This window comes from Pogoniulus pusillus, chromosome 28 (genome assembly GCF_015220805.1).
Source record: "Pogoniulus pusillus isolate bPogPus1 chromosome 28, bPogPus1.pri, whole genome shotgun sequence".
Taxonomy (NCBI): domain Eukaryota; kingdom Metazoa; phylum Chordata; class Aves; order Piciformes; family Lybiidae; genus Pogoniulus; species Pogoniulus pusillus.
The window spans coordinates 14,575,692-14,596,665 of NC_087291.1; the positions used below are offsets into that span (position 1 = coordinate 14,575,692).

At 40.5% G+C, this 20,974-nt stretch overlaps 1 protein-coding gene across 3 annotated transcripts in view; it reads right to left on the reverse strand.

The window, feature by feature from the left end:
• PHF14 (PHD finger protein 14) overlaps window positions 1-20,974 on the reverse strand; it is a 151,458-nt gene that overhangs the window by 13,642 nt on the left and 116,842 nt on the right. For 2 of the 3 annotated variants that reach the window (XM_064167166.1, XM_064167165.1), the window contains exon 18: window positions 19,886-19,999. The exons of the other annotated variant lie outside the window; for it this stretch is intronic. In XM_064167166.1, coding sequence (XP_064023236.1) covers window positions 19,886-19,999 — 114 coding nt within the window. The remainder of the gene's footprint in view (window positions 1-19,885; window positions 20,000-20,974) is intronic. 3 annotated transcript variants of the gene reach the window in all.

Consider the following 20,974-nt stretch of genomic DNA (forward strand, 5'->3'; position numbering starts at 1 on the left):
AAAGCTAATTCATGCATCCATACTAAAGTAAGGTCCAAAACTCAGATGAGGAATTTCTTAGTTTAAAATCTATGACATTTGTCCTCCTCTCATAATACATATGTGGCCTGGAGATGGTGGTCATTGAACTCATGGCTCCACTATAGAACTCACCTGTAAAATGTGAATAACAATACTTTCAAAGTCAGGATGGAGCTCTATGCATGAAGAAAAGATCTATACAAGTACTAAGTGCTGTCATTGTTATTACATTCAGAAAGTACAGAAGTCTTTAAAAGCATTAACTTTTCTAGTGCAGAACATAACCTGTTCTTCCTGAAACCAGCACAGCAGGCATAAAATGACTGCAGTTATTGCAAGAAGTGATCTGGTTTTAAATTCTGATCCATATTTTTTGTCTCTGGGAAAAGTAAACAACTATTAGTAGCAGGAATTTTATGATACACGGTATGGTATAATATGCAGCAAGCTATAAGCATATGAAAAAGGCTTCTACTGTATCCAAACTTGTTTTTCATCAGGAAATTGTTTAATTGCAAATATGCTTTGAGAGCAATCTGAAGGCAATGTATAAAATGGAGGCTGGATGAGGCACTTAGTGGCATAGTTTAATTAATTATAAGGGTTAGGTGATAGGTTGGACTCAATGAACCTAGAGATTTTTTCCAACCTGGTTAATTCTGTGACTGAAAATAGGGTGTCTGGTTTGGAAGGATGAAAACACAATGGAGTCAATTTTTTAAACATAACAAAACAGGAAAGTAACTACCAAGTCAGCATTAGTACACCAGCCAGAGGGATTAAATATGCTGTTACTCCTCTTTTTCAGAGGGACAAGTGCCTGCTCTCCAAGGAAGACTGCACCCTACAAGCATCTAAGTGGTCATCAGTCTCCTCTCTGTGCCAGCTGCAGTGGTCAGCTTGAGCTGGAGCAGCTTTTTTCTGTAAATATACTTTTCATAGAATGACAGAATGCCCTGGGTTGGAAGGTACCTTGAAGGTCACCCAGTCCAACCTCCTTGCAGTAAGCAGAGGCACTCCCAAATAGATCAGGTTGCTCAGAGCCTCATCAAGCCTGACTTTGAACACCTCTGGGAGTGAGGCCTCCCTGGGCAATCTATTCCAATGTTCCACCACCCTTACAGTAAAGAAGTTCTTTCTAATGTCCAACCCTTCTCTACTTTACAACCATTGCCTCTTGTCCTAGTGCGACGCACCCTTGTAAACATCTCTCCCCAACATGCTTGTAGGCTCCCTTCAGGTGTTGGAAGACTGCCACAAGCTCTTATCAGAGCCTTCTTCTGGCTGAACAGACCCAACTCTCTCTGCCTGTCTTCACAGGAGAGCTGCTCCAGTTCTCTGACCGTTTTTGTATCCCTCCTCTGGACCCTCTCCATCAGGTCAAAGTCCTTCTTATGTTGAGGGTCCCAGAGCTGGGCACAGTACTCCAGGTGAGGTCTCACCAGAGCAGATCAGAGTGGCAGAAACACCTCTCTCAAACTGTCATGCATCACACTATAGTAACTGTTAAAGTTGTAGCCCAAAATTGAGGGCACAACTTTTGGGTATTTAATTCTGATTTTGAATTTTTAGAATCTGTTGTTCGTGTTCTGCCTCATGCTTACAATTCAAACTTTGCTGTTCACTCAGCAGACGTTAGAAGCTTCACATCCAGCATTCCCTCCATCCAAGAACAGGATCTTGCCCTAGTAACACAGCATTTTCAGATGAAGTGAGCACTGCCTCTACATAAAAATCAATTTTTTTCTTCATGAAATTCTTTCTTTCATTGACATAACTAAAAGGCAACATTTTCTTTGATAAATATTTAAAACTTTAATTACAGGAGGACAGCTTTTGGCAGTGCCCAACAGGTTACAATCCTTGCTCTGAAGAGAGCTGTCACTAATACAGTATTTACAAAGTGATTTCTGCATGAATGGGATTGTTCCAGGCTGAAAGCAACATTTTTAATACCATAAACAAGCAAGAGATGAATGCACAAAATGAACTGTTTAACAGGGGTTTATGTACCCCCTGTGCATTGTATTTGGAAATGAAGCCCTTAAACTCAGAGGCAGAGGGATTCTCTGTGGATTAGAAGAGACACCCGCAGCCCTTTCAGCAGCATCCTTTTAGAGGGAATTTGGCACTAACACTCTGTTTGCTTCAGCAAATGACTTCACGCTTTGTCCTTTTAATCCAATTTCCACCTTAATATAGTCTAAAGTGTAGTGAAAACACTGAAAGAGGATGCCTGGAAATGAATTGCCTTTGGAATCTAATCCAAGTGGTAATCCAATCCCACACAGTCAGCTCCTCATTAACTGGGAAGTTTAACCCACAGCCAGCTCCATACAGACCAGCATTCAGCACTAGCTATGACCAGATGGAATTATCACACATCAAGACACGACTCAACAAGGCAGATAAGAGGCTAAGTCTGACAAAAAGAGGAGCAACAGGCAGTCTATTGAAAGCCACACTAATTGATTGCAACACTTATCCCAACTCGAATGGCTCAGATTTGTAGGCTATTACAGCATTAGGTGCTTTGCTGCTGCAGTCCCCAAGTATATAAGCTGTCCTCTTCAGCAAGGGCTTCCTCATTACCAGGTACTATCTCCTTATTATGCATATTTCAAACAGCTGCCCCACAGCAGACAGGAGCTCATTCAGAAAACCCCTTTTCATATTTTACTGCCACAGAAAGCAGTGATTTCCCAGTCAATGAATATTGCTACTTCTGGAGGTTTTTTTCCCTTTCTCGGAGTGATTAACAATTTTTTTCCTGACTAACAGATAAATCCATCCTGCTTTCACCGTGCCAGATGCATATTCCCAATCCTTCAAAAATATTACATGCATAATTGAATTTTGTTTCTCAGGTCATAGGATTCCATCACCCACAGCAGGAAAGGATAAGAAGAGTCAATTGACAACAAAATGTCATGCCTGTCCAAATGAATGAAAGGGCAAATCTCCTTAGTTCCTTGGCTTGTGCATCATTCTCTGCTTCCTACATTAACATTTATGAACCAGTGATCTATCAAACCCTGCAAAATCAAGCAGCAGATACTTTGCAGTTAATTTTTGTCATACTCCCCAAGAGGCTCGCTCAAGTATATGTGGTCTAAGAAAATAGCACTTCTGAAAGCCCTAAGTAGAGTCCTCCTAAATACTACCTTCAAACAGGACTGGCTGACCTCCTGGCATTTCTAAGCCACACACCAAGCTGGAACACTGCTATGAGAAGAGCAATCCAGATTTACTTCTGGCCAATGGTGGGCTTCCCTAATTAAGGTTTTTTTTTGCTGAAGCAAGCTACTCACAGAATATTGTGAAGATGGGAATGCTGATGCTGAAATCTTCAACAGTCAATTGAAGTCTTACATTCAACTACAGCTACTGGTAGTCTAAGACAGTTTTTGTCTGATGAACTTGTCCCACCATAAACTAGAAGCCAATTCTTTGACAGATCCACTGTGACAGCAAAGTTGCTAAGACACCTGCTCATATCCAAAAGCATGTGGTAAGCAAACATGAGTGCTTGATTTACAATAGGTATGACCTCATAACTTCACCATAAACCTGTCCTCATGTTGTACCTCTCTTATATTAAAACAAAACCAGACATTTTAAAGGAAAGAGCAACAGGCTGTTGTGAATCCTAACTCCTTAATATACATTCCATTGTATGCTAGCTACCAAAAGCTCTAGGCAGTTCTCCAGGAGCAGATCCATATGGATGCAGAAAGATTATTTTTAATGAAACACAGAGTTTTATTGATCCTGAATAGTGAGTTGTCTGCCTAGTCAATGCTTATTTTCAGTACAAAATGTCTTCATTTTGAAGAGAACAACACTGAGAGAAAAACTTAGATGATCTCACTTAGGACAGCCAGCAGAAAATGAAACGGGTCAATTGACTTCTTGCCTTTATTACCATTAACTTAGTCAGATTCTTTGTAAGGCAAGAAGACTCAGTGAACCTGCAGGACAAGACCAAAGATTAGTGGATGTTGGTTGCACTGAAAATAGCACTCTTTCCAGTGGGATGGTGATTACAAATTGGGCATGTAGAATTTATAGATACTAATGCAATCAATGTCACTGCTTCTCTCTCATAAGCAGTGGAACCAACCAGTTAAACAAGATCCTCATCTCATGTATAGACATCTATTTTGGTTGAAGTGTTGTTATTTTGAGGCCTCTTGAGGTGACTAACTGAAATTCAGCATACATAAATGGCATATGCTTTACAAAGATGCCTAAAAGCCTAAGCAAAATGTGAAGAGAACTAACAATTTCTAGGTGGTTTGACACAGAGCCACCGTTAATTTCAATGACCATGACTCAGATTTATCTTTTTTGTGTTGGAGCTCTCTGAAAGACAGACTGTTTGCTTAGGCAAGATGCTCTCTGTAGACTAGGAGGTTTGCCTGATAGGGCTGAAAGCTGCGAGTCTGTCCGAGTCTCACTGGACGGCTTAAGAGCTGGGCACAGAGGAACCTAATGGGGTTCAACAAGGACTAAGTGCAAAGTCCTGCACCTGGGGAGGAATAATAAACTCTGCTAGTACAGGCTGGGAGGTGATATGCTGGAGAGCAGCCCAGTGGAAAGAGATCTGGGAGTGCTGGTGGACAACATCCATGGGCCAGCAGCGTGCCCTTGTGGCCAAGAGAGCCAAGGGGATCCTAGGGTGCATTAAGAAGAGTGTGTCCAACAGATCAAGGGAGGTTCTCCTCTGCCTCTATTCTGCCCTGATGAGACCCCATCTCAAGCACTGCATTCAGTTTTGGGCTCTCCAGTTTAAGAGGGACAGGGACCTCCTAGAGAGGGTCCAGTGGAGGGCTACAAGGATGATTAGGGGACTGGAAGATGCCTGATAAGGACAGGCTGAGAGACCTGGGGCTTTTTATTCTGGAGAGAAGACAGAGGGGATTTAATAAATGTTTATAAACATCTGAGGGGGGACACACACGGACGGACGATGGGGACAGTCTCTGCTCACTTACTCCCTAGGATAGACCAAGGAGCAATGGATGGAAGCTGCAGCACAGGAGGTTCCAGCTCAACACAAGGGGGAACTTCTTTACTGTAAGGGTCGCAGAACACTGGCACAGGCTCCCCAGAGAGGTTGTGGAGTCTCCTTCCCTGGAGACTTTCAAGACCTGTCTGGATGCATTGTTCTGTGACCTCAGCTAGATTGTGTGGTCCTGCTCTGGCAGGGTGTCGGATATGATGATCTCTTTGAGTCCCTTCCAACCCCTGACATCCTATGATCCTGTGACAGTGGAAGAAATACACAGAACACATCTCTCCACCCTCATCTAGCACAGTGACATTAGGGTGGCAAAGTGCACCCATCTCCTAATACATATGCTAACGTAATATGGCAAGGACAGGCGGCAAGCAGATGGAGACAGCCTCGAAACTTTGTTTCTGCAGAGTGCCCATCCAAGAGTAATTCCACTAAATAGCCACAAAAGGTATCTATATGAAATATATATGACTCTTGACAGCTCTTCAAGTCAAATGGCTGTAAAAAGGGACAGGTATACATTCTGCAAAGCAGGTGCAGAGTTTCATCACATCCAACTTTGCTCTTGTGCTATTACTCCATTACAAATAGTGCCAATGCTTTGTTGCATCTTTGTGTTAAAGTGGAAGCACAGCTGAAAATGTGTTAAGGTACTGAACCATTGTATTTATCTATAAAATACCTCATGATAAATATTTCTTTTAATTCTAATTATATTCTTATTAACCCAATTACTTTGCTATGTGTGTATTTAAACATAATTACACACTCTGATATTCACCTCCTCTCCATTATGCTTACTGCCAAAGCTACTTTTAATTAATCAAGAGTTCATTCAAATATTCTCACTACATGTAGTGGGTTTTCTTCTGCAAAAGACATTACTCTCGTGCAAAATAGCAACTCTTAACCTTTCCAGAACAATAAAATCTGTGCCTTTAGACTAATAGTAAATAAGCACCACGATTGCCAATGTGCTCTGAACTAAATACCTCCAGAATTAATGTACTAGTATGAAGTTTACCACAAGCTTGGTTTAACTTTCATTTGACCTTCACTTTTTTTTTTGTTAAAAAAAGAAAAAAGGTTTTCTTATTCATACATACATTTCTGTTGAAGATGGGGTTAAACTTGTCAGAAGCATTTTAATAAAATACTGAAGATCTCCTTTAATTTATGGCAGATATATTTTCAAGAAGGAAAATGCTGATATTATCTTGGTTATAAGCTCGCTGCTGAAATGATTTAGATATTATTTTCCTTTCACACAGTATCAGTATAAAGCTTTTCTTTGCAGGCAATGAATTATAGTTGACACTTCGAGCCCATTCTATCAGTATCTTCTAGTTCAGAAGAATGAGAAAACATAAATATTTATTCTATATATATATAGAAGAGACAGAGGAGTCTGATAAAAATGATCCATTATGGAATGATGAATAATTGTTACACGTGTCACACTCAGAATAGCAAAGGGCAAAAAAAAATTTGCCACTTTTTAATATGAAGATTTGAGGTTATTGTGCAAATAAAAATGCTGTCAATTTATCACTTTGAGCTGATAAGTGTTTAAGCCCAGTGATTTCTGATGACATTCACTTCATGACTACATGGATGATGAAGCTGCTTGATACAGATCCTTGGTCTGATTTGATAAAGTCTATTAAAGCTGTGCTTTAACAGTGGAAAAAATATTTATGCAAACAGCCTTCCATTTTCCCAGTTTATATGTGAAAACTTCTCTAGCTTAGGCTTACCAATTTAATAAGCCCAGCAATTCCTTTAAGTGGTCTGTTCACTGCCTTTTATCCTGTTTCTATTACTACCTCAAATTTCTATGTTATGCAGGCTATTATAACTTGCTGAACAACAACCTCTATGGGGAAAATGTGATAGGTTGGACTGGATGATCTTGGAGGTCTCTTCCAACCTGGTTGATCCTATGATTCTAAAAAACCCAAACATGTTCAAATATCTGAAACAATATTTTCAGTCTCATTATCAGGCTTTCCTTTTACACCTCTCCTACAAAGTGCAAATCCTATCCAAAATGTAGCAAACAGAACAGTCACAATTGGACTCTTTATTCAAAATGCCTGAGTTTATACTAGAAATGAAAGGGTACTTTTTTTCTTTCTTATTATTCAGTGCTTTTAACCATATAGCCCTGACTGTGAAATTGAAATGTAGTCACAACACAAACGATGGAGTGAAAAACATATAATCAAAATGATAAGCTCTTAGGTAAGCTTGCCATGAGAAAAGTGCAATTTATAATTGCACAGAGTTCTTTGCTAATCTGTGTTAAGGGTGCTTCATGGACTGTAACATAGATTCCTTGCTTGTTAAATGCAAATTAAAATGCATATTTAGATGAAAACAAGCTAGCATTAAGTCAGCAAACAAAAAAAAATCAGGAAGTTCTAAAGTGAAATCAGAGTGAAATCACTAAATCAGAGTGAAAACACTCTGGAAATAAATGGCTAAGCCATCTTCTCAAAGTGCCACAGTTGTATTTTATAGTTCACTGCATCACAGTTCAGAGATGCTAACTTAACAGAAAACCAACCCTGAAACCACACCACAGGTCACAGGATATTAGGGGTTGGAAGGGACTCAAGGAACTCATTGAGTTCAACCCCCATGTGGAACATTGCACACGAAAACTGTTGATTTTGGACACTATTTCTTGGCTTAACTGATCCACCTGCATACAGGTAGGTTAATTCTTGGCATAAGGAAATAAGGAGATGCATTGGGTTACAATAAATGTTTATCTAGCTCAGGTTTTGGTCACCTTCAATGGTCACAGGCAGACACCTAGGGAAGACTGCAAGATGAAGGCAAGATCAAGTCAAATGCATCCCTATTAATCATTAAATGTTACTACTAAATACAATAACTTCTGAGATTAAAAAAAAATCATCTGACAGTATCAAAGGAGAAACTTAGACTTCAGGAATAGTAATATTATTTTAAAGGACACTATACATTCTTCCACTTTTTGTTATTGAAGTAATTCAAATATATGTCCATTTCCCTCCATGGCATAAGGAAAGATTTGCTGGTGAGGGAGTTTCTAGGCTGTCAGGTAGTGATAGGACTATAGTGAATAGATCCAAGCTAGAGAAGGGGAGATACTAGGAAGAAGTTTTTCACCATATGGGTGGTAAGACACTGGAACAGATTGCCTGGGGAGGTGGTGGAAGCCTCATCCTTGGACATTTGTAAGGCCAGGCTGGATGTGGCTCTGAGCAACCTGATCTAGTGAGAGGTGCCCTGCCCATGGCAGGGGGGGCTGGAACTAGAAGATCCTTGAGGTCCCTTCCAGCCCTGACAATTCTGTGAATGACACTGCATCATTTTTGCCTCTGTAGTTTCAGGGATGATATTTGAAACAGAGATAAAGAGGCTGTTAAAGCAAGCAACATTTTGCAGAAACAAACATTGCAAATTTTGCACCACATGCACACACAAATTACATTCTGTGGGTGACTCCAGTTTTAAAAGCTGGCTTGCTAAAGATCTTTTTCCTAGAGCTAACTGTGCAGACTGTCAGAAAAGAACAACCACCTCAAAGGAAGAAAAAAAGATTCTCTGCTCTTTTCTTCACGCTTCCTACTTTTTCATGTCTTGTCTCCCATTTTGAGTACTACTCTTCCCAGATTCAGAGCCACATTAGAACAAAGACATCCTTATGCTTAATTGTCTACACTTCTCTAAGAAGGTATTGTTTAATGGTATGACTTCATCTTCCTAAGCTATGGATATTTATCTTCACAATACCCATCCTGTGTGACCTTTGTTAGATAAACTTAGGAGGAAGTTCTTCACAGAGAGAGTGATTTCCCATTGGAATGGGCTGCCCAGGGAGGTGGTGGAGGCACTATCCCCGGAGGTCTTCAAGAAAAGACTGGATGAGGCACTTAGTGACATGGTCTAGTTGACTGGATAGGGCTGGGTGCTAGGTTGGACTGGATGATCTTGGAGGTCCCTTCCAACCTGGTTGATTCTGTGATTCTATGAACTGAGGATCTATAGAGTGCTTACATGCAAAATAATCCATTGAATATTTGGAGAAAAATGGAGTCAAGTGCAATCAAAGCTTTGGGAAACACATTAAAATGGAAGACTAGAAGCTCCCAGTCCACAAAAGCTTATACAGGGAAAAGAAAACTGAAAACAAATGAGCCTCTGATCTAGCTGACAAAGATAGAAGCTGGACTAAGACAAAGCCAGACCAGAAATCAAACTACTATTTTACACTGAGGGTCAGCACATGAAGCAAACTATTGCTCAGGGGCTCGGATTCACTCTGCATAATTTAAAGTGGTTTGAATGAAGATAGATAGACAGCTTATTTTGCAATAATATGCTCTTATCAACAATAAATGTAGAATCATAGAATCAACCAGGTTGGAAGAGACCTCCAAGCTCATCCAATCCAACCTAGCACCTAGCCCTGTCCAGTCAACTAGACCATGGCACTAAGTGCCCCAGCCAGTCTTGAACACCTCCAGGGACGGTGCCTCCACCACCTCTCTGGGCAGCCCATTCCAATGCCAATCACTCTCTCTGACAACAACTTCCTCCTAACATCCAGCCTAGACCTCCCCCAGTACAACTTGAGACTGTGTCCCCTTGTTCTGTTGCTGGTTGCCTGGGAGAAGAGGCCAACCCCCACCTGGCTACAATGTCCCTTCAGGTAGTTGTAGACTGCAGAAGACAAGCTCTATGGTATGTACCACATAATAAATTAGTCTATTGGATAAAAATCTCTGCTGGCCTTCTAATCTCTGAACCTTTGGGAACAAAATCTGGCTACTGATGAATAAAACTGAAGGTATCATTGATACTTACCACATTTAAAAAACCCAACAACCAGCCCAAAACACAGGGAACACTTCTACTGTCATTCTCTTGCACAGATTCAAAGCAACTATGCTGACTGCTCAGCTTGCAATTTCAGTTGCAAATACACTCCAAAGTAAAACCTCCTACTTAAATTTACTCTGTATTTGGAGAGAAGATACTCAGGTTAGAGTTCTAGATTTGAACATGGTTCCCTACACCTTGTTGTATCCAAATCAAGAGCAACAGATTTCCAATAAAGGAAGTGTAGATGTGTTCTAACACTCTGAAAAGATTTCCTCTGACAAGGATGACACAAAAATTCCCCAGAACACAAGCAGGCATAACACTTCCTGAGTGTTTCAATGCCTGCCTTTCTTGATTCAGAAGCACAGTCTAAATTTTGTGTAATTACTCACCCATCTGGAAATCTTACAAGTAGTAATTGATTGCAATTTGCAGAGAGAAGAGCAAGATCTTCATTAGTTACATTAAGCAGTAGCTCTTCAGTCACTCTCCAGAAGAACCCAAAGACAGTCTGTAGGCATTGCAGGCTAAACTGAGAGGAATGCTGTCAAATCTTCTTGCTATATAACAGCCACCTGAAAGGAGATTGCAGCCAGGTGGGTGATGGCCTCTTCCCCTTATTAACAAGTGATAGGACAAGAGGAAATGGCACACCTGGGGATGCTTAGGTTTGATATTAGGAGAAACCATCATTAAAAGGGTTCTCAAACATTGGCACAGGCTTCCCAGGGAGGTCATTCTATCTCCATTCCTGGAAGTGTTTAAAAGATGCAGAGATGTGGTGCTCAGGAACATGGTTTATCACCAGACTTGGTAGAGTTAGATAATGGTTGGACTTGATCTTAAAGGTCTATTTCAGTCTCTCTGAATTTAGTGGTATTTTCAGTAACATTTTTGCAGTTTCTAAATGAAAGGAAACCCACACCTATAGCACAAAATATGTCTGAAAGGTACTATAGAGGGTTTGAGAGACTGAGATAGCTGAGTTGCCACTCTTAAAAATTAATTAAAACAATTAATTATAGGGAACTTAAGGATTGAGCAGGTCAGTGAGGGCTATGATAGATAATGGTGTGTGCTAATCTACTTCACGGTCTTCAGAAAACACACATTTGGCATCAACATCAATTTAGTTTTAATGGACTGCTAATTAGGCCAGATTAATGTATGCATGACTATCACAAAGATACACATTAATATCAAAAAGAGCTGTTCTAATATATAACACATCACAGATGTTACTGTGCTGAACTAGTCCAGGCATAGGAACTTTGGAATGTCTAAGTGTTCTGCTTCACGGTGAAACAAAATTTGATGAAGCAGCGCTGCGACGCTCTGGGGATTGCACTGCAGTTCAGAGATAACCCTGAAACAAGTGGGCAGGGGACAAAAAAATCCATGGCACCTAGGTTATGAATGGCTTCTGACTGACCTCTGCTTATCTTCACTACCTTAAAGATGACATTGAAATTTCCAACTTGGCTCAAGAGTCAGTATCTGAAATCTAGACTATAATAACTTTAAAAGGGTTCTGATGTTTTCAACCTGTCATAGTAGAACAAACCAGAAAACTACTGGCATGATGTATCACCTGGAAAAAGGGTTCATTGCTTTGTTCACATGGGGCAATGAGAAGTCTAATATTTATGCTGAGTACAATGACCAGGGAAAGTATTTGCTTAATTTTTCATTCAGCTCTAATAGATAAGAAAAAAGGTAATGAATCCCTCCAAAAAGACAGAAAAAAGAACACTGAGAGTATGTCCATAACACATTGAAGAAAGGAGCTGTGCTGGTTTGAGGCTAATTGGAATATTTTAATGAGGAAAAAAATAGATTATAGGTTATGAAAAGAAACCAATGGTGATGTCTAACTCACTCATAGGTTTGCTGAGACATACAAAAAACAAGGACACAAGACAATAAGATAGTCTGATGGGGTCTGTGTTTCTCCCTGGGCTTTTGCCATATTAACTGCTTCTGCTTGGATCTGTGTAACCCAACTAATCATTCTGCTTCTAAACCCCCTGGCCAATCCTTCCAACTCACCTTGCACGTAAGGCGGATTCTGGGATAAGAGAAGGGGGTGGAAAGAAGGTGGGAGGGTGGCTGGGAGCCCCTCCTGAGGACTCTGATTTGTGGGAGGGCTGCTGTGTTTCTGTATTAACTTGTACAGATCTGTAAATATTTGTAATATATTGTAAAGATCTGCTTGTACATTGTGCTAAGCTGTGAATGTAAAGCTTCATTCCTTAACTTCCAGCCAGCTGAGTCCAGTCTGGGTGAATTTATTGTGGGAGGTGGGTGACTCCCAAACCATCATAGGAGTTATGTCTCCTTTCCTCCATTGTCTATCACACATGCTGCACAGCACATGATGATAGCTTACATGACACCATACCATGCTAGGGCATGAGTCACAGAATGGCAGGGGTTGGAAGGGATTTCTGAAGATCATCTACCTGCCAGAGCAGGTTGTACAGGGCAGTGTCCAGATGGTTTTGAATGACACCAGAGATGGAGACTCCACCACCTCTGTGGGCATTCTGTTCCAGTGCTTTACCACCCTCAAAGTACAGAAGTTCCTCCTCTTGTTTAGATGGGACTTCCTATGTCCAGGTTTGTGCCCATTACCTGTTGTCCTGTCACCAAGCACCACTGAAAAAAGACTGATCCCTTTCTCCAGGCTAAAAAGCCCCAAGTCCCTCACCCGGTCTTGAAAGCAGAGGTGCTCTAGTCCCCTAATCACCTTCACAGCCTTTCCCTGGACTCTCTCTAGTGGCTCCTTGTCTCTCCTGAAATGGGGAGCACAGACCTGGACACAATACTCCAGATGAGGCCTCACCAGGGCAGAGTAGAGGGGAGAAGAACCTCCACTGACCTGCTGGCCACACTCTTCTTGATGCATCCCAGGATGCCTCAAGACAATTCAGTCATAGGTGACCAGAGAATGCACATAGGTATGTTTAAGTCCATTGACATTAGTACAGCTATCAAAACATACAGCAGGTGGGAAAATAGCCTTCAACTTGTACAACTTGCTGCTGTTTTCCAACCTAGAGCTTGCTTAATCCTAAATTTTAATTCTATTTTCCACTCTCTTCCTTTATTCATCCCTCCAAATCAAGTGTGTCATCTAAGCTGACATCAAATCTGTTGCCTCTTCTTAGAATATAGCTGCTGCTTAACACCTTAAAGTGGCCAAACATGACCATGTGTTTGAATTGAAAGAAATTAAAACCTTTTGGGTTTTTATTTTGTGGTGGGCAATGTGTTAAAGAAAACCCATCATGTTTTATTAAATACACAGTAGCTGTAATTCAATTGCTTCTTCTGATCCTTTCCATTTTAAGGATTGCATCAGGCTTTTGGTTTTCCAAATAGAATATGATAACACTGATTTTTTTTTTAAGTGGATTTTTTTTTTTGCCTTCCAACTTCTTTGGAAGGAACAAAATTCCAACTTGTCTGCATTCAGAATATGAACACAAATTTGAACAGAAGTGATTTTAAATGCTACTGCTGGCTTGCTGCTTTCAATGCTGCTATATATATATTTATTTTTCCCCAGAGAATGTATTCACAGATTAATGACCCTTTTATGTGATCTGGAAATAATACCTCAGGGAAAATAATGTTTTTGCTTGAGTTAAAATACTCATTTTTACAACAGAAAGCAAGCCTGAAATCCTAAAATCTCTGAAAACTCCATCCAGAACATTTATACATCAGTGGGGAAAAAATACACTAGCAGAGAACTAATGACTGCTCAGAGAAATTAATTTTAAACTAAAGCCAAGGTAAAATGAATGAATTTCACAGATTAACAAACTGCTCACTTGGTAGCATTTACTATGGTACATTTGTGCATGTTTCACTATTTCTCTCTTGTTTGTAATTAATTATGGCTACTTGGCATTGAAGATCTCCAGGGTATACATCAGGGCCTATCAAGATTGATGCTGCAGTCATGCAGGAGGTCTGGCCATGGACAGGATCTCTGCTGCATCCCTGAATGGTCTCCTGCAGTGAGCTTGTAGGCACTGCTGACAACAGAGTTGTAGCTGATGAGGAAATCGCAGGAGCATCTCCTTTCCCTTCCATCACTGAATGAGAGCCACAATCTTAGCTGACATATGAGTCTCTGCTTTTGACTGGGCACTGCTTGCTGCCCTGTATTGCTTTTCATAGAATCATAGAATCAACCAGGTTGGAAGAGACCTCCAAGATCATCCAGTCCAACCTAGCACCCAGCCCTACTCATTCAACCAGACCATGACACTAAGTGCCTCATCCAGGCTTTTCTTAACCCTTCCCCCTCTTTTCTCTCCCCCAGCAGAGAGTCTGATACCAGACCATAACATTTAGCTAACTTTTGCAGTGTGCTTTTCTCTGTAGACAGTGGTGCTGATTTCTGAATTCAATTATCTGGATATTAAGGAGGGGGGGGAGGGGAATCCCACAGCAGTCAGTTATTTTGTATATTTCCAGCACACTTTTTTATTGCCTTCAGAAATATGGCTGGATTTCAGGCAATAAGAAAGAATACTGCAGGGATTCTTAGCTTTTGACATTTTTAATTGCCTCTGCTTTGGTTATTACACAATAGATATTTTCATCATCTAAATATAATGTAGCTTTGTGAAACCCTTTAAAATATGATTTCAAGCCAACGAATGCCATTTTCTATTTGCCTTTAATTTCCTCTCAATAGTAAGTTCATCAGAGTGTAACAATTAATTAACTTAATTAAGCTAACTTAATTATGTTCTTTCATAGGTCAATATGTAGAGCTACTCAGATTAATAGCAGAGCTTGTAAAGTTAATCTTCTTGTATAATGCAAATGATGCCAAGTCATGTATTAAATACCTTCCTAACAGATGATATAGGACTGGATGTACTTTAAAGAAGGGCAGAGACTGTGAAAAGGTTAAATAAAGAAAGATTACTTGGATTTGTGAAAATTTTAAGCAGACCTGATTCATTTTTTTAAATTAATAATGTTCTTCTGAGAGATGCTCTCATTCCATAAGGCCATTTCCAGCTTAAACACACATAAAAAGAATTCTGGCTCCAAAAGCAAAACTGCACAACAGCATTTTCCAGCCATCTCATGACCTTTATGTTTTCTTAGTAAGAAGATTATATAAAACAGTCATGGGAAGAGATTAGATGGAAAATGTGAATTCCTAACTCCATGATTGCTCTGTCCCCCCATTTATTTTACAGAGGAATCACTTCAGCAGTCAAAGGTATTACAGAATCATAGAATCAGAGTTGGAAGGGGCCACAAGGATCATCTAGTTCCAGCCATCCCTGCCTTGGGCAGGGACATCTCACACTAGATTAGGCTGCCTACAACCTCAACTAGCCTGCTCTTAAACATCTTCAGGGATAGGGCTTCCACCCCCTCCCTGGGCAACCCCTTCCAGGGTCTCACCACCCTCATGCTGAAGAACTTCTTCCTAACATCCATTTCTAGCTTTGTTCCATTCCCCCCAGTCCTGTCACTACCTGACATCCTAAAAAGTCCCTCCCCAGCTTTCTTTTAGGCCCCCTTAAGATACTGAAAGGTCACAAAAAGGTCCCCTTGGAGCCTTCTCCTCTCCAGACTGAATGGCCCCAACTCCCTCAGTCTACAGTGATCATAATAATTATTTGTTGAAGCACAAGAAGTGAAATCAAACAAAACTCCTGAGTGCCAAAGGATCTAAATAGGTGATTCAACTCTTTTTTTGGATGAGTCTGATGCCTGGAACCCAACAGGCAGTGGGATTACAAGCCAAATCACCAAATTTCAGCCATTTCTGATTTATCCTCAGGAAAAAAAAATCTGCTGGGTCCATGCAGCATAGAAATTTCTAATGACTTTCTGAGCAGGAAAGCACTTCAGAAGTTAAAAAACAACAACAACAACAAAAATAATTAAATGTAGTGCTCAAGAATAAACATGCAGCTCAACCCACTCTGCATGGGTAACTGTCTTTTTGTTTCCAATTAGTGTGTCAGGAAGAACCACATATTTATAGCAAGAACAGTCTGACACAATTCTTCTGTTAAATCAGTTCAAGCTAGCAGCTACACACAACAGAGGGAATATATTGTTATGCCCAGGAAGTTTAGAAAGGAATTCACACCACTCCACAGCCTTTCCACAAGCATAAAAGCATTGCTTTTATATATAGGTATACAAATGTCTATTTCCTCTAATACTTTGTGTTCTTTAGCAGTGCAAATCATCTTTCTGTTTCTTGCCAATGCTTATTTTATCTGATTGACTTATTTGCTCAAATGGAAGATGCCAGTGATGGAAATGTGGCTACTTAACATTACAGGCTTGGCCATGCAACTACTTTTTCTTCAGTTCTTTCAGACTGCATAATACTTTGTTTTAAAATAACCTCTTTTCACCCTAACTTGAATGGGACTTGTTAGTGTTGGTTTGATCCAGAGATCAAGGAAGGAAGATAATTCCAGAACCAAACACTAGTTGTGTTCGTAAAAATAAAGGACTGTTCCTTCTGCCCATCTATGAAACAATGCAGATGGCTGCCCACAGATCTCCAAGAATAAAACAAGGATTTTAACACCAAGTTCTGTAATCCTTTCTAAGCTGCTTGGGCCACACTTACGACTAACAGCAGAGGACTTAGGTGTGGGACACATCTCCTATAAAACAAAACACTGTACCTCTGCTGTGCTTCACTACTGGAAAAAAAGCCTGAGCTCTAGCCAGATAAGCTGCAAGCACTGCATGTCTGATAGTTCAGAAACAGATTCATGGGTACCTACCTTAACCTTTCCTTAGGTGAGAATCACAAGGCTTTGCACAGTGTTTTTAGCATTAATACAGAACTCAGAAAGCACCACAGACACATAGATTCATAGAATGATTTAGCTTGGAAGGGACCTTGAAGATCATCTACTTCCACCCACCCCTGCCATGGATAGAGACACCTCCCACTAGACCAGATCACTCAAGGCTTCATCCAAACTGGCCTCAAACACCTCTAGAGAAGGGGCATTCACAACCTCCCTGGACAATCTGTTTCAGTGTCTCACCACCCTTACTGTAAAGAATTTCTTCTTAACATGTAGTCTAAATTTACTCTGCTCAAGCTTAAAACTGTTCCTTCTCACCCTATCAGTGCAATCCCTTGTAAAAAGTCCTTCCTGGCTTTCTCAGTGGTCCCATTCAGGTACTGGAAGGCTGCTCTAACGTGTCCTCAGAGCCTTCCTTTCTCCAGGCTGAACAGCCTCAACTCTCTCAGCAACTCTCTCAGCCTGTCCCCACAGGGGAGGTGCTCCAGCCCTTTGCTCATCTTCGTGGCCCTCCTCTGGACTGGCTCCAGCAGTTCATGTTCACATGCCATCATTTTGTCATTCATGCTTTACCCTAAAATGCTCCAGAACATGTATATATATACACACACACACAAGTATATATACACACATGCTCTTTTTTTTGCAGAGGAAAAGTAGGGAATTGGTTGGTTGGTTGGTTGGTTAATTAATTTCCTCCCCCCATGAGAGAGAATGGCAGAGCATTTCATCTGTATCTGTACTGTTCTGGCAATGCAACCATTTAGAAAGAACAGCTCTGTTAGCCTGTAGGCTTACACTATTAAAACATGATTAATTGATTGCCACAGGATCAGCAAAGAATATTAATATATGTAACTCATGTATTTCCATTTTACTTCTAATTAAAGAGATGATATGTCTCTTTTGAGACTCAAGTTTAAGGGAACTGTCAAACCTAGTCTCTTCTTGCTTAGATAACCGACCACTGAGATCATCACTCCACATACATTAAAATGCTGCCCATGAGAAATGGCATTGAAATACAGCTCACCCATCTTACATTTTAGGCACTACATGAAGAGAGGAAAGTAAAACTGCTTTAGCACCCAACTCTCCCTTTCTTCAATGTCACTGTACATTCATCTAAAAAAAAAATCTCTATAAATACATTTACTAAATACACTGCAAATGCAAATGATAATGGAAATCAGAGCAAGGGCCACAAAATCTAACTTACCAGTCCCTCCATTTCATCTAACCATTACAGTATTATTTAGGCAAGTCTATTTGTACATTTAACTACTTTAAAAGCTCTGAATCATAGGTAATGAACTCATCAAAGGAATTTTCCTTCATCTGTTCATGGTAAAGAATATCAGAGATAATAATTTGATGTATTGACTGGAGCCATATTAGTAATAGTGCAGGTTTGAATGCTGAAATGGTTGTGAGGTCAAAATTCCTATCTTGAGCATTACTGTTGGAGGGAAACCACCAAAACTATCTATCAACTATCTCCCCTCTCTGGGTTCTCTGCATATCCAACCATAAAACTCTTTCTGACTCACCTCTCTCTGTTGCAGTGAGTACAGTTGGAGAAAGACCAATTCCCTTTAGAAAACATATGCAGTATCTTATGAGTCCACATAAGTCAATAAAACAGCTTCAGCATAAATTATTACTGAGGTAATCCAGTGAAGTGCCAAAGGTGTATTCTATCTTTCAGTCTCTGAAGTTTCCTCTCCCCTCTAGTTTAGCTGGTTTTAGTCCACAAAGGCAGATATTCTACACCCATTTTCCTCGTGGCTGCATTTCACTAACCATGTTTCACCCCTCTTTCTGCAGCATTTTTCTGTATTTTCATTTTAAACACCATTTCTGCTCTCAATTTTAATTTCTCCAATGGAGTGAGATAAGCTGGCAAAGCTGAGACTTAAGAGGCAGAACTCCATGGACTCGAGGTCCCATTGCTATTCAAGAATGCTTGCGGAAGCATTTTGACAGAAGGTTGTGTTAGTCCATCCTCAGGACTGCTTAGATGCAATTACCTGACTTAGAACAGGTGATAATACTCCAAAAGAAGTGAAGTACCTAATTGGTCTTAATCCAGAGGACACTCTTAAGAATTCTCCTGGCCCTGTACTGTGGGCTTCCCTCTTCTTCAGACTGCCAGAGGAAAGGAGAAACTCAAGAAGGTGATTGGCAATTATGTAAAGGCTGAATTAAAGAACTACTAAGTGTCCCTCTATTTCCTACAGCTGGTACTTTGCACTCTCCTTTACTGAAAAAACAGAGTCAAAAGAAATCTGAGGAAAAAAGGGAATGAAAGACTAGTCTTAGTGTTGCCTGATACTTGGAATATCTTTAATAATAACAACTAAGCTGTTTGAAGAAGACAAAATCTATAATGCTAAGGCCACTGCAAATGAAGGATTTCCTTCTCACAGGAAGAGTTAATTTAAGGATAATAGTTCTGGGAAAGGGTGATGGCCACTGCAAGCTGAATTCTGCAGATAACTTCTCCTCCAGCTATGCTGTAATGTGTCAGGTAAGCACTGCAAGGACAAGAAAAACCTAAGCCATTGGCTACGTTATGGAGCTACCTTATAAGCCAGCACCCTTTCTCCTAAGAGCAGGGAGTATGGCCTTATGGTCACACTACATCATTAGGATTTAGTGTATTTAGAAATAAGGACACACAAAAAAGGCACAACCTGAGGGTCTTTGCACAACCACATGGTTAGCTGTATTTTAATTTAGTGAAGGATGGCAATGCTTTACAGCTACCTCTATATCTCTGCACAGATTCTACTTCTGACTTGGCATCACAAAGTTCAGTTTGGCAGAATCTAACTGAACTGCTGTTTCTGTATAGGTGTGAGAGACAGGAACAAGAAAAAGTATTTTCCCAGTCACTGACAGTAAGGAGAGGTATTCAAAAGGTAGCAGATGGAAGATGTTTGGCTTATAGGTACCACTGATTAAGGCTCTCAGATTTACCTTGGTCTTGCATGTTGTTGCTATGAGAGGATAAGCTTAAATTTCATCTTTAAGAAGTCTCTGCTCTGAGTAAAACATCACTAGGCAAGAAAAACAGAGGCAAACGTTTATCTCCCAGCAGTTAATCTCGGAAAAGAACAGACACAGAATGTCCTACCTCTTCTGGATGTTTCTGTGCCACCGATACCAGCTCTTCAGAGCTACTTCTGGAGGTAGAGGGTGCCACATTACCTGGGGCCTCTGAGACCACCTCATTTGACGGCTCGGAGTCCTGAGGGCAACAGAGACAAACAGACCCCTCAGCAGCGTGTTGATGTGGCACGCCAGGAAAGTGAGTCTCTTCAGGGGAAATGTGCTCTAAGCACAGACAGAGACATGCAAAATACTTCAGCTCTCAAACTCTGCTCCTTTTCACTATGGGCAACTTCTTTTATTCCAGGGGCAAACTTTTCTCTTCAAATGGTTAATCCTTTCTTCACAAGAGCATTGCAAGGCTTATTAAACAGCTACACAGCATTTCAGAGTTGCAAAGTTCTGACCAAGCATGCTGGTCTTGCTCATACCTGCCCCTGCTCCTGAACTCCAAGGAAGGGAGTATTACATTCCATCCCCTTACTCAAGGCAAAACAGTTGGGACAATGCTAGGATAACACCCCCACCCTCAAATTTATTTTACCAATCTTTGCAAACCAATACAGCACACAACCTATTAAAGTTATTAGAGCTGGCTATGAATACTTTAACACTGCCCTAAGATAAATAAAATTAGAACTCTTAAGTAGCTTGCATTCTATTCTCCACATTACCTTGACTCTGCAACGCAACATGACTGGATCAGTCAAAAGAAAAACCACTTTAATACCTTCCCTGCTTCCCACAGTGGTTTTGATAACTGCATAGATTGAGATATTTTACTACAGAGGAGGAAAAAAAAAGCCATTAATCGGCACTATCTCTCCTGTGCTTGCTGTAGTGCTCATTACAGAAGATATTTTAGATGTCATCACTTAGCAAGCAGAATATGTGTTTTTGATGTATCACTTTCTCTCCACAGTCATTAATTGCAAGGAAATCGAGACTGTGCTTTTGGAAACTGCAAGCAGCAAAGCTCATTATTAAGTTTTTCATCATCACAACCTCTAAAAAGTAAATTAAAATTTCATAATGCTAATGTTCAGCACTTGCAGTTTAGCCCAACGGATGTTTGTTGGGAGGGAAAAAGTCAGCACTGTGGTCCAACGACCAC